General features: G+C 68.1%; 1 protein-coding gene across 2 annotated transcripts in view; it reads right to left on the bottom strand.

Moving 5' to 3' along the window:
- POLR2A (RNA polymerase II subunit A) overlaps window positions 1–10,482 on the bottom strand; it is a 29,004-nt gene extending 18,522 nt beyond the window's left edge. The window contains exons 1-8 of one of the 2 annotated variants that reach the window (XM_064501153.1): window positions 10,182–10,482; window positions 7,491–7,623; window positions 6,315–6,451; window positions 5,881–6,054; window positions 2,714–2,995; window positions 1,787–1,948; window positions 739–959; window positions 146–278 (exon numbers count right to left, since the gene is read on the bottom strand). In XM_064501153.1, the coding sequence (XP_064357223.1) occupies window positions 146–278; window positions 739–959; window positions 1,787–1,948; window positions 2,714–2,995; window positions 5,881–6,054; window positions 6,315–6,451; window positions 7,491–7,623; window positions 10,182–10,271 (1,332 nt within the window). In that variant the 5' untranslated portion in view covers window positions 10,272–10,482. Of the gene's footprint in view, window positions 1–145; window positions 279–562; window positions 651–738; window positions 960–1,786; window positions 1,949–2,713; window positions 2,996–5,880; window positions 6,055–6,314; window positions 6,452–7,490; window positions 7,624–10,181 lie in introns of those variants that run through there. The other variant, XM_064501154.1, reaches the window with a different exon arrangement.
- Between the last annotated feature and the right edge of the window lie 2,709 nt (window positions 10,483–13,191).

The following is a 13,191-nucleotide window of genomic DNA, read 5'->3' as shown; positions in this document are numbered from 1 at the left end:
CCACCAAAAAACCGGCTCTTCGGGGACCCCCAAACCAACCCCTGCTCTGCTCTTCGCCCCCCCGAGCCCCCCAGCACCATGGCCGGGGCACCCGGCGCCCCCAGGGCCCCCCCGGCGCCCCCCAGGAGGCCCCCCCAAATGCCACCTTGTAGCCGATCTGGAGGTGGAGGTCGCTGGGCTTGGGGTGGAAGCGCAGGTCGATGCGGTCGCCGTTGTCGCGGATGATGTACTTGGCCCCGGGGTACTGGCTGTTGCCCCGGCGCACCAGCTCCTGCAGCCTGGGGGGGCACCGGGGGGGTCGGGGGGGGGTCCTGGGTGCCCCCAGGACCTCCATGTCCACCTGGGGGTCCCTGGGTGCCCCTGGGACCCCCACATCCACCTGCAGGTGCCCATGTCATGCCTAGAGGCTCCCTGGGTGCCCCCAGGACCCTCAGGTCCACCTGGGGCTCCCGGGTGCCCCCCACGTTGTGCTTAGGGGGTCCCTGGGTGCCCCGCAGCCCCCCCAGGTGCCCCGTGGCCCCATAGGTGCCCCCCAGCACCCTCGGGTGCCCCCCCCAGGTACCGGTCGATGTTGAAGGGGGTGACGATCTCGGCGAAGGTCATGTTGGCGGCGATGGAGCGCGGCACGCCCCGAGTGCCCCACGTCCCCCATGTCCCCTCGGGTGCCCTGCAGCCCCCCGGCTGCCCCCCAGCCCCATAGGTGCCCCCCAGCCCCCTCGGGTGCCCCCCGCCAGGTACCGGTCGATGTTGAAGGGGGTGACGATCTCAGCGAAGGTCATGTTGGCGGCGATGGAGCGCGGCACGCCCACTTGGTCGATGGCCAGGTTGGGGTCGGGCGTGATGACGGTGCGGGCCGAGAAGTCCACGCGCTTGCCCATGAGGTTGCCGCGCACCCGCCCCTCCTTGCCCTTGAGCCGCTGCTTCAGCGACTTCAGCGGCCGCCCCGACTTCTGCATGGCCTGTGGGCGCCGGGCCTCAGCGTCCTGCCAACCTCCCAGCATGCACCGGGAGGGGGCCGACCTCCCAGCATGCACCGGGACCCGGCTGACCTCCCAGGGTGCCTTGCATCTTGGCCAACCTCTCAGGGTGCACCAGGACTTGGCCAACCTCCCAGCATGCCCTGGGCCCCCATCAACCACCTGGCATGCATCGGGACTTGGCCGACCTCCCAGCATGCACTGGGCCCCCACTGACTTCCCAGGGTGCCCTGCGCCTTGGCCAATCTCCCAGCATGCACCGGGACCCGGCCAACCTCCTGGTGTGCACCAGGACTTGGCCAACCTCCCAGCATGCATTGGGCCCCTGTCAACTGCCTGGCACGCGTTAGGACTTGGCCAACCTCCCAGCATGCACCAGCAGCCAGCCACCCTCCCAGCATGCTTTGCATCTTGGTCAACCTCCCAAGGTGCATCAGGGCCTCAGCCACCCTCCCAGCGTGCACCAGGACCCAGCCACCCTCCCAGTGTGCCTTGGGCCTTGACCAATCTCCCAGCATTCACCAGGGCCTCAGCTGCCCTCCCAGCATACCTTGGGCCTTGGTTGCCCTCCCAGCACACCCCGGGCCCTAGCCATGCTCCCAACATGCATTGCAGCTTGGCCAACCTCCCAGTGTGCCTTGGCCAATCTCCCAGCATGCCTTGGGCCTTGGTTGCCCTCCCAGTGCACCGTGGGCCTTGACCAATCTCCCAGCACGCCCTGGGCTTTGGCCACCCTCCCAGCATGCCCCGGCCGCGCTCCCAGCACGCATTGCTCCTTGGCCGCGCTCCCAGCATGCCGCGGGGCTCACCCGGGGCAGCCCCGGCAGCTCGTTGTCCACCATGGTGGCCACGTGGAACTGCAGCAGCTTGACGTCCTCGGCGATGACGTGGGCGGCCGCCCCGTTCTGCTCGTTGCGCCGCAGCTGGTTGTTGATCTTGACGATGTCGGCCAGCTTGTGCGTCAGGTCGTCCTGCGCGGGGACGCCACAGGCGGACGATGCACAGGCGGAGGGACACACGCGGGGGCCCCGGCGTCCGGGGGGGACACCCCCCCGCATCTCTCCCCCCCCATCCAGGCAGCTCCCTGCCCCAGGGCCCCCCCAAATCGTGCCCAGGGAGGGGGCCCCAGCGTCTGGGCCCCCCCAGTCACGCTTGAGGAGTGGGCCCTGGCATCCGGCCCCCCCAGACCACCCCCAGGGAGCAGTTCCCAGTGTCCGAGCCCCCCAAATGGTGCCTGGAGCATGGGCCCCGGTGTCCAGGCCCCCCCAAATGCTGCCCAGGGAGTGGGCCCTGGTGTCCGGGACCCCCAAATCACAGCCAAGGTGTGGGCCCCGGCATCCAGGCCCCCCCAACCCCCCCCCACCAGGGAGCAGGCCACAGCGTCCAACCCCCCCAAACTGCATCCAGGGAGTGGGCCCTGGTGTCCGGGCCCCCCCAAACCTCCCCACAGGGAGCAGTTCCCACTGTCCAGGCCTCCCCAGACCCCCCCCGGGGGTCCCAGGCCCCCCCAGACCCCCCCAGGGAGTAGTCTCTGGCACCTGGGCCCCCCCAAACCCCCCAGGGAGCAGTCCCCAGCGCCCAGGTCCCCCCAAACCACCCCCAAGGAGCAGTCCCCAGTGTCCAGGCCCCCCCAGATCCCCCAGGGAGCAGTCCCCAGTGTCCGGGGGCCCCCCCCAGACCCCCCCCGGCAGTCCCAGGCCCCCCCCAGACCCCCCGGGGGGGCGCGGGGGCCCCACCTGGTTGCGGGCGGAGCCCTGCATGACGACGGCGGGGCGCACGGAGAGCGGGGGCACGGGCAGCACGGTGCACACCATCCACTCGGGCCGGGCGAACTTGGGGTCCATGCCCAGCACGAAGCACTCGTCGTCGGCGATGCGCTTGAAGATCTCGTGCACCCGCTCGGGGCTCAGCAGGATCTTCTTCTCCTGCGAGTCCTCGTTGACGTGCTTCCACTCGGCGTAGAGCTCCAGCCCCGAGCGGCGGATGCGCGGCTGGTACCGCCCGCAGCCCCCGTGGCCCTGCGGGGACGTGGGGACAGTCACAGGGGACGTGGGGACGTTAATGGGGCGGGGGGACGCGGGGCTGGCACCGCCCGCAGCCCCCGTGGCCCTGCGGGGACGTGGGGACAGTCACAGGGGACATGGGGACACGGGATGGACACGGGGCTGGTACCGCCCGCAGCCCCCGTGGCCCTGTGGGGATGCGGGGACATCAACAGGGGACATGGGGACACGGGATGGACACGGGGCTGGTACCGCCCGCAGCCCCCGTGGCCCTGCGGGGACGTGGGGACAGTCACAGGGGACATGGGGACACGGGATGGACACGGGGCTGGTACCGCCCGCAGCCCCCGTGGCCCTGCGGGGACGTGGGGACAGTCACAGGGGACGTGGGGACGTTAACGGGGCGGGGGGACGTGGGGCTGGTACCGCCCGCAGCCCCCGTGGCCCTGCGGGGACGTGGGGACATCAACGGGGGACATGGGGACGTTAACGGGGCGGGGGGACGCGGGGCTGGTACCGCCCGCAGCCCCCGTGGCCCTGCGGGGACGTGGGGACAGTCACAGGGGACGTGGGGACGTTAACGGGGCGGGGGGACGTGGGGCTGGTACCGCCCGCAGCCCCCGTGGCCCTGCGGGGACGTGGGGACAGTCACGGGGGATGTGGGGACGTCAATGGGGCGGGGGGACGCGGGGCTGGCACCGCCCACAGCCCCCGTGGCCCTGCAGAGACGTGGGGACATCAACGGGGGACATGGGGACACGGGATGGACACGGGGCTGGTACCGCCCGCAGCCCCCGTGGCCCTGTGGGGACGTGGGGACAGTCACAGGGGACGTGGGGACGTTAATGGGGTGGGGGGACGCGGGGCTGGTACCGCCCGCAGCCCCCGTGGCCCTGCGGGGACGTGGGGACAGTCACAGGGGACGTGGGGACGTTAACGGGGCGGGGGGACACGGGGCTGGTACCGCCCGCAGCCCCCGTGGCCCTGCGGGGACGTGGGGACATCAACGGGGGACATGGAGATGTTAACGGGGCGGGGGGACGCGGGGCTGGTACCGCCCGCAGCCCCCGTGGCCCTGCGGGGACGTGGGGACATCAACGGGGGACATGGGGACGTTAACAGGGTGGGGGGACGCGGGGCTGGTACTGCCCGCAGTCCCCGTGGCCCTGCGGGGATGCGGGGACAGTCACAGGGGACATGGGGACACGGGATGGACACGGGGCTGGTACCGCCCGCAGCCCCCGTGGCCCTGCGGGGACGTGGGGACAGTCACAGGGGACATGGGGACATTAATGGGGCGGGGGGACGCGGGGCTGGCACCGCCCGCAGCCCCCGTGGCCCTGCGGGGACGTGGGGACATCAACGGGGGACATGGGGACACGGGATGGACACGGGGCTGGTACCGCCCGCAGCCCCCGTGGCCCTGCGGGGACGTGGGGACAGTCACAGGGGACATGGGTACGTTAACAGGGCGGGGGGACGCGGGGCTGGCACCGCCCACAGCCCCCGTGGCCCTGCGGGGACGTGGGGACAGTCACAGGGGACGTGGGGATGTTAACAGGGCGGGGGGACGCGGGGCTGGTACCGCCCGCAGCCCCCGTGGCCCTGCGGGGACGTGGGGACATCAACGGGGGACATGGGGACACGGGATGGACACGGGGCTGGTACCGCCCGCAGCCCCCGTGGCCCTGCGGGGACGTGGGGACAGTCACAGGGGACGTGGGTACGTTAACAGGGCGGGGGGACGCGGGGCTGGTACCACCCACAGCCCCCGTGGCCCTGCGGGGACGTGGGGACAGTCACAGGGGACGTGGGGACGTTAACGGGGCGGGGGGACGCGGGGCTGGCACTGCCCACAGCCCCCGTGGCCCTGCGGGGACGTGGGGACAGTCACAGGGGACGCGGGGCTGGTGGCTGGTGCCGCCTGCAGCCACCGTGGCCCTGCGGGGGGGACGCGGGGACGTCAATGGGGGACACGGGGATGTTAACGGGGTGGGGGGACACAGGGCTGGTACCGCCCACAGCCCCCATGGCCCTGCGGGGACACAGTGACAGTCACAGGGGACACAGGGACATTCAGGGGGCAGGGGGACACGGGGCTGGTGCCACCCGCAGCCCCTGTGGCCCTGCGGGGGTGACACGGGGACGTCAACGGGGGACACGGGGACGTTAACGGGGTGGGGGGACACAGGGCTGGTACTGCCCACAGCCCCCGTGGCCCTGCGGGGACATGGATGTTCACGGGGGGACACGGGGACGTTAACGTGGCAGGGGGACATGGGATAGATGTGGCCCTAGTATCACCTGCAGACCCCATGGCCCTGCGGGGACATTCACAGGGGACAAATCTGGGGCTGGTACCACCTGCAGCCCCTGTGGGGACATGGTGACATTAACCAGGGAACACAGGGGTGACAAACAGGGCTGGCACTGCCAGCTGGCCCTGTGGGGACACAGTGACATTAACCAGGGAACACAGGGGTGACAAACAGGGCTGGCACTGCCGGCTCACCCCGTGGCCCTGTGGGGACATGGTGACATTAACCTGGGCACACAGGGGTGACAAACAGGGCTGGCACTGCCAGCTCACCCCGTGGCCCTGTGGGGACATGGTGACATTAACCAGGGGACACAGGGGTGACAAACAGGGCTGGCACCGCCAGCTCACCCCGTGGCCCTGTGGGGACACGGTGACATTAAGCTGGGCACACAGGGGTGACAGACCCCACAGCACTCCGGGCACAGGGGACATTAACAGCGGGACAAACACGGGGCCGTCACCACCCCACGGCCACACCGGGGACCAGCGGGGGACGCTGGGGGCTGCTGCCACCCGCTCCGGGTGCCGCGAGGGACCTCAAGGGGGGGGGGGGCGGGACCCGAAGCCCCCCGGGCCCCACCTTCTCCTTGGCCAGGTCCTCGTCGCCCTCGGGCTGCTCCACGCCGAACTTGTGGTCCATCTCCTCGCCGCCCTCGCAGATGTTCTTGCCCTTGCAGAGGTCGTAGACGTGCGTCAGCCGCTTCTTGGGCTGCCCCTTGGACTTGCCCAGGATGTCCTTGATTTTGGGGTTGTTCTGGGGGAAACAACGCGACGGCGGCTTTAAGAGGGTCCCGCACCGCGTTCCGGGGCTTTGTCCCCCCCTCCGAGCACGTTGTGGCTCCGTCGGGAAGGTGACAGCACGGATAAACCCCACGAGAAGGATCAACCCCTTCGGCAGCTCCTCCTCCTCCCCAACCCCTCCCAAAGGGTTTTTGGGGTGAATTCTGCCGCAACAGGCGCCGAGAACCCCCCCCCGCGAGGGCTCCCCCCCTCCGAGGGCCGCGAGGGGCTCACCGAGTCCACCAGCAGCTTGGAGCAGAAGAAGCAGACGCAGCGCAAGATCTTCATGGTCTTGCCCAGGAAGCCCACGTGGAAGACGGGCTTGGCCAGCTCGATGTGGCCAAAGTGGCCCGGGCACTCGGTCATGTTGCCTGCGGGGAGGGCGGGCGCCCCGTCACCCCACGGCCGAGGCTTCGGGGTGGGGGGGCACCCTGAACCTGCCGGCTTTGCCCCAAACGTCCCTGGGGGGCTCTAGGTTGAGGTGAGATGTTCCCACGTGGGACAAGGCAGGTTGGGACAAGCAATGAAACAGCTACTTTGACAAATTTCATGGTTTTTTGACCAAAACGAAACACCCAGCATATCTCCAAAAACTGAATCGCCTCCTAAAACGTCCCAGGAAGACGCTAAGGCGAGAAGAAATGCTTCCAAACGGGACAGGACAACGTGGGATGGGGACGCGCGAGGAGAAACGGGTGCTTTGAGGCATCTCCCACTTCTCCAGCCCAAACGGGACACCGAGGACATCCCCGAAGAGCAGAACGCCCCTCGAAATGTCCCAGGGGGGCTCTAAATGGAGGGGAGATGCTCCCAGGTGGGACGAGGCAGGTTGGGATGGAAAATTGGGATATTAAAAGAAGGAAGTGGCCACTTTGGGGCATCTCCCACTTCTCCAGCCCAAACGGGACACCGAGGACATCCCTAAAAAGCAAATCGCCCCTCAAAATGTCCCAGGGGGGCTCTAAATGGAGGGGAGATGTTCCCAAGTGGGACAAGGCAGGTTGGGATGGAGAAGCAAAACCTCAAGGAAAAAAACAGCTGTTTCAAGGTGTTTCTGATTCTTCTGGCCAAAACGGGACATGGAGAACATCTACGAAGAGCCAGTTGTCCCTCAAAATGTCCCGGGGGGCTCTAAATCAAGCAACACCCTTTCCACGTGGGACAAGTCAACTTGGGATGAGGAACCACAACAGCTTGAGGAAAGAAGTGGCCGTTTCGAGGCGTCTCCAGTTTTCCCAGCGGAAATGGGACACCGAGAACGTCCCCAAGGAGCTGACTGTCCCCCGACTGTTGAGGTGAGACACCGTCACCCAGCACCAGCCGGTTTGGGACGGGGGTGTCTCCCCTCCCTTTTCCAACCCCAAAACAACACCCAAACTGCCCCCAGATCACAGAGGGGCCACCACTCACCCGCGCAGGTCTGGCAGCGCCCCGTCCTCTCGATGACGCCCTGCCGGGGGTCCATGAGCCCCCCCAGCTTGGGGCGCCCCCCCTCCGTGGTCTCGGGGTACTTGATGCCCCCTTCCGTCACCGACATGCGTTTCTGGGGAAAAAGAGGGAAAAAATGAGTCGGGGAAACTGAGGCACGGAGGGCGAGCCGCAAACCCCGGCTCTCCAAGCCCGCCGCCTGCTTTTGGGGGGACCCCGAATCTTCCAGGTACCCCCAGGACCCCCCCACCCACCCTAGGGCACCTTCCAGGCACCCCCAGGACCCCCCAGCCACACTAACAGACCTTCCCGGACACCCTAAAGGACACCCTGGGCACCCCAAGGGACTTCCCAAGGCGCCCCAGGGCCCCCCCGGCCCCCCTCCTGGGCACCCTGGAGCACCTCAATGGCCACCCAGGACAGCCCTGGTCACCCCGTTGTGCTTTCCAGGTGTCACAGGACACCCCAAAAGACCCCAGGGCAGCTCCGACCACCCCAGCGGGCCTGCCGGGCACCCGACGGGCTGCCAGGGCACCCCGGCCACCCTAACGCACCTTCTAGGAACTCCAGGGGACCTTCGGGAGAACCCTGAGCACCCAACACACCTTCCAGGCACAACACAACACCCCAACGGACCCCCAGGGCACCGCTGGCCACCCCAGGGAGACCCCTGGCCACCCCAAAGGACCTTCCAGGTGTCCCAGGGAGCCCAAACCCAGATTTTGGATGCCCCAAGGCACCTCAGTGGACCCCCTGGCCACTTTGATGTTCCTTCCAAGCGCTCCAGGACACCCCAACAGACCCCCGGGACACCTCAAAACACCTCCCAGGTGTCCCAGGGAGCCAAAATGGACCCCCAGGACACCCCTGAATACCTCTATGTTCCTTCCAAGCACTCCAGGACACCCCAACAGACCCCCGGGACACCTCAAAACACCTCCCAGGTGTCCCAAGGAGCCAAAACGGACCCCCAGGACACCCCTGAATACCTCTATGTTCCTTCCAAGCACTCCAGGACACTCCAACAGACCCCCAGGACACCTCAAAACACCTCCCAGGTGTCCCAGGGAGCCCTAACAGACCTCCAGGACACCCCTGGACAACTCAGTGTACCTTCCAAGCAACCCAGGGAGCCCCAACGGACCCCCAGGACACCTCAAAACACCTCCCAGGTGTCCCAAGGAGCCAAAACGGACCTCCAGGACACCCTTGGACACCTCGATGTACCTTCCAAGTGCCCCAGGGAGCCCCAATGGACCTCCAGGACACCCCTGGACACCTCAATGTACCTTCCCAGCACCCCAGGGAGCCCCAGCGGACCTCCAGGACACCCCTGGACACCTCGATGTACCTTCCCAGCACCCCAGGGAGCCCCAACGGACCCCCAGGACACCTCAAAACACCTCCCAGGTGTCCCAAGGAGCCAAAACGGACCTCCAGGACACCCCTGGACACCTCGATGTACCTTCCAAGTGCCCCAGGGAGCCCCAACGGACCCCCAGGACACCCCTGGACACCTCAATGTACCTTCCAAGCACCCCAGGGAGCCCCAACGGACCCCCAGGACATCCCTGGACACCTCCTCAGTGTACCTTCCAAGCACCCCAGGGAGCCCCAACGGGCCTCCAGGACACCCCTGGACACCTCGATGTACCTTCCCAGCACCCCAGGAAATCAAGACAGACTTCCAGGACACCCCTGGACACCTCAGTGTACCTTCCCAGCACCCCAGGGAGCCCCAACGGACCTCCAGGACACCCCTGGACACCTCAATGTACCTTCCAAGCACCCCAGGGAGCCCCAACGGACCCCCAGGACACCCCTGGACACCTCAGTGTACCTTCCCAGCACCCCAGGAAATCAAAACAGACTTCCAGGACACCCCTGGACACCTCAGTGTACCTTCCCAGCACCCCAGGGAGCCCCAACGGACCCCCAGGACACCCCTGGACACCTCAATGTACCTTCCAAGCACCCCAGGGAGCCCCAACGGGCCTCCAGGACACCCCTGGACACCTCGATGTACCTTCCCAACACCCCAGGAAATCAAAACAGACTTCCAGGACACCCCTGGACACCTCGATGTACCTTCCAAGAACCCCAGGGAGCCCCAACGGACCCCCAGGACACCCCTGGACACCTCGATGTACCTTCCCAACACCCCAGGAAATCAAAACAGACTTCCAGGACACCCCTGGACACTTCAATGTACCTTCCAAGAACCCCAGGGAGCCCCAACGGACCCCCAGGACACCCCTGGGCACCTCGATGTACCTTCCCAGCACCCCAGGAAATCAAAACAGACTTCCAGGGCACCCCTGGACACCTCAGTGTACCTTCCAAGCACCCCAGGGCACCCCAAAAGGCCCCGGGGCAATACGAGCCTCCTCCACACACCTTGGGGGCACCCCGAGGCCCGTAACAGCCCCCTCCAGGGGCAGCCCAAGACCCCGGGGGGGGCAGCGCGGCTCCCTCCCCCGCCCTGCGGCACCGCCCCCGGCCTGCGGGGGGCGCTGCGCCGCGGCGGGCGCCGCTCGGGCCCGGGCCACCCCCCTCGGTGCCCCGGGCCGGCCGCCATTTTGTGTGCCGGTTCCCCCCCCACCCCGCTCCGCTGCCGCTTCCTCCTCTCGCACCCCCCTCCCCAGCCCCGGGCCCTCCCCCGCCGTCCGGTACCATCTCGTCGGGGCTGAGGATGCCGAACTGCACGCGCTTGATGGTGCGCAGCGGGCAGGCGCTGTCCCCGGAGGGCGGCCCGCCGTGCATGGCGCCGAGGGGGGCCGCGGCCGCACGCCGCCTCCGCTGTAACGGGACGCTACGGCCGCCCAACCGGCGCCGGCCCCGCCGGGGATACCGGCGAACCCGCCCTCCCGCCTCAGCCCCGGCCCCAGCGCCGCCCGGCCGGGGTCCCCCTCCCTTGAGGTCCGACCCCTCCGCGCTCCCCGGCGCGACTGAGCGTCGCCGCCGCCCGCGCCGCCTTATATAGCCTCGCCCCCCCGCACGGGGAGGACCGCGCGCAGGGGCAGGGGCGCAGAAGGGGCGGGGCCGGAGCGTACCAAGTCCGCGGGGGGGGCGGGAGGGGGAAGCGGCGGGAAGGGCGGGTCGGGGCGGCTTGGGGGGGGCGGGAGGCCCCGCTGAGGGCTGCGAGAGGGGCGGCGAGGGCGGACGGAGCGGGCTGGGGCCGCCCGCGGGCTTCTCCCGCCCGGGCGGCGCTTCCCGCCGCCTCCCCCCCTCCACCGGGCGCCGCGGTGGGAGGCGCTCATGAATGATTCATGAGGCGCCGCGCGGCCCCGCCCCCCCGCGCGGGCCCCGCCCCCTTCCGCCGAGCGCGGCCGGAGATTGCCGAAGCGCCGCTCCGCGCCGCGGCCTGCGCCGCCGCGGCCTCGCCTGCGCCGCCGCCCCGCGCCGCCGCCCCGGCGCCCGGCCACCGCCGCCGGGAAAGGCCGCGGCTTGGGCCTACGGCGGAGGGGGGGGGCCGGGGCGGCCCGGCGCAAGGAGGGGGGCCGGGGCTGGGGGCAAAGGGCTGCGGCAGGGGGTCGGCTGGGGGGGGGGGAGAGGGGCTGGGGGGGCGGGAGGGTTTGGGGTAGTTAGGGGCGGGAGGGGAACTGGGGGGGGCAGGAGGGGAATTGGGGTAATTGGGGGGGGCCGGAGAGGAACTGAGGGAGGAGGAGGATTTGGGGCAACTGGGGGGGCAGGAGGGGAATTGGGGGGGCTGGAGGGTTTGGGGCAACTGGGGGGGCAGGAGGGGAATTGGGGGAGGAGGAGGATTTGGGGCAACTGGGGGGGCAGGAGGGGAATTGGGGGGGCTGGAGGGTTTGGGGGAATTAGGATCAGGGAGGGGAATTGGGGGGGCAGGAGGGTTTGGGGGAATTGGGGGGGCAGGAGGGGAATGGGGGGGCAGCTGGGTTTGGGGCAATTAGAATCAGGGAGGGGAATTGGGGGGGGCAGAGGGTTTGAAGCAATTAGGGGCAGGAGGGCAATTGGGGAGGAGGAGGGGAATTGGGGGGGCAGAAGGTTTGGGGGTAATTAAGGGCGGGAGGTTAATTGGGGAGCCGGGGGGGTTGGGGGAATTGGGGGGGGGCAGGAGGGGAATGGGGGGGGCAGCTGGGTTTGGGGCTGTTACAGGTCCCTGTCAACCGGGGTCCCATCACTGGTGGGTTCCTGCCACCGGTGGTGTCACGGTGTCACCCATGGGGTCACCATGTCCCCCTGCCACCAGTAGGTTCCTGTCACCGTGTCCCCTCATCGCTGCTGGTGTCGCAGTGGGTCCCCGTCACCACGTCACTGGTGGTGGTACCACATCCCCCCGTCACCAGTGGTTCCTTGTCACCTGTGGGGCCATGACATCGCTGGTGGGGTCCCCCATAGGGTCGCTGTCACCGCATCTCTGGTGGGGTCACCACGTCCCCCACCACCATCGACTGCCAGCCCCAGTGGGGTCCACAGTGTGTCACCATGTCACCCTGTCACCAGTGGGGTCACCACATCCCTGTCACCGATGGTTCCCCATCAACGCATCCTGCTGTCACCGGTGGGGTCCCCGTCACCGTGTCCCCCTGCCACCGGTGGGATCCTCATCACCACAATCCCCTGTCACTGGTGGGGTCCCCGTCACCAGTGGGGTCCCCATCCCCATGTCCCTGGCGTCCGGCTGTGGGGCTGCTGCAGCTGCTGTCCCTGGTGGGGTACCCACGTCCCAGAGTCCGGCTGTAGGGCCACGCTGGCAGATGTCACCACCACCGGTGGGCTCCCTGTCACCAGTGTGGTCCCAGAGTCTGGTTGTTGTGCTGCTCCGGCCAGTGTCCCCGTCACTGATGGGTCCCCAGGGTCCGGCTGTGTGACACCTCTGACTGTTGTCCCCATCACTGGTGGGTCCCCACGTCCTGCTGGCTGGCTGTGGGGCTGCTCCAGCCACTGTCCCCATCACCAGTGGGACTTGTCACCTGTGGGGCACCCCAGGGTCCGGCTGTGCGGCTGCTCCGGCCACCATCCCCGGTGGGGTCCTGGGTCCGGTTGTGTCTGGCTACTGTCACCCGTGGGGTCCCCAGTCTGGTCCCCGTTACCCACAGGGTCCCTGGGGTCCAGCAGAGGTGTCTCGGAGGCCCTGGGGGGTGTTGCGGGCTGTTGTGCCGCAGGCTGTTGCACCATGCACGCTGTGCTGTGTGGTTGTGTCCACACTGTGTACCCTGGCGGTGCACGTTGTTGTGAACCTGAGTGCCTCCCCCGTTGTGTCCGTCCTGTTGTGGTGTTTTGTGACATTTCTGTCCCGGTTGTGTCCCCACTGTGTCCTGTTGTATGCCCTGGTTGTGGGTCGATTGTGTGCCATTGTACCCCTGGTTGTGTCCCCACTGTGTGCTGTTGTACACCAGGTTGTGTCCCTGCTGTGTGCTGTTGTACCCCCTGGTTGTACCCCCAGTTGTGTGCTGTTGGACCCCCGGTTGTGTCCCCAGTTGCGTGGTGGTGTATCGCCCAGTTGTGTCTCTTGTGTCCGTGCTCTGTGCAGTTGTGTCCCCTGCTGTCTGCTGTTGTACTTTCCAGTTGTGTCCCACGGTATCTCCGGTTGTGTCCCATGGTATCCTTGGTTGTGTGCCGTTGTACCCCCCAGTTGTACCCCTGCTTGTGTCCCAGTTGTGTTCCTGCTGTGTCCCACTCTACCCCAGTTGTACCCCAGTTGTGTGCTGTTGTA

Source organism: Dromaius novaehollandiae, chromosome 32, assembly GCF_036370855.1.
Source record: "Dromaius novaehollandiae isolate bDroNov1 chromosome 32, bDroNov1.hap1, whole genome shotgun sequence".
NCBI classification, from domain to species: domain Eukaryota; kingdom Metazoa; phylum Chordata; class Aves; order Casuariiformes; family Dromaiidae; genus Dromaius; species Dromaius novaehollandiae.
The sequence above is the reverse complement of the archived record's forward strand: the minus strand, read 5'-3'. Positions and strand labels throughout refer to the sequence as shown.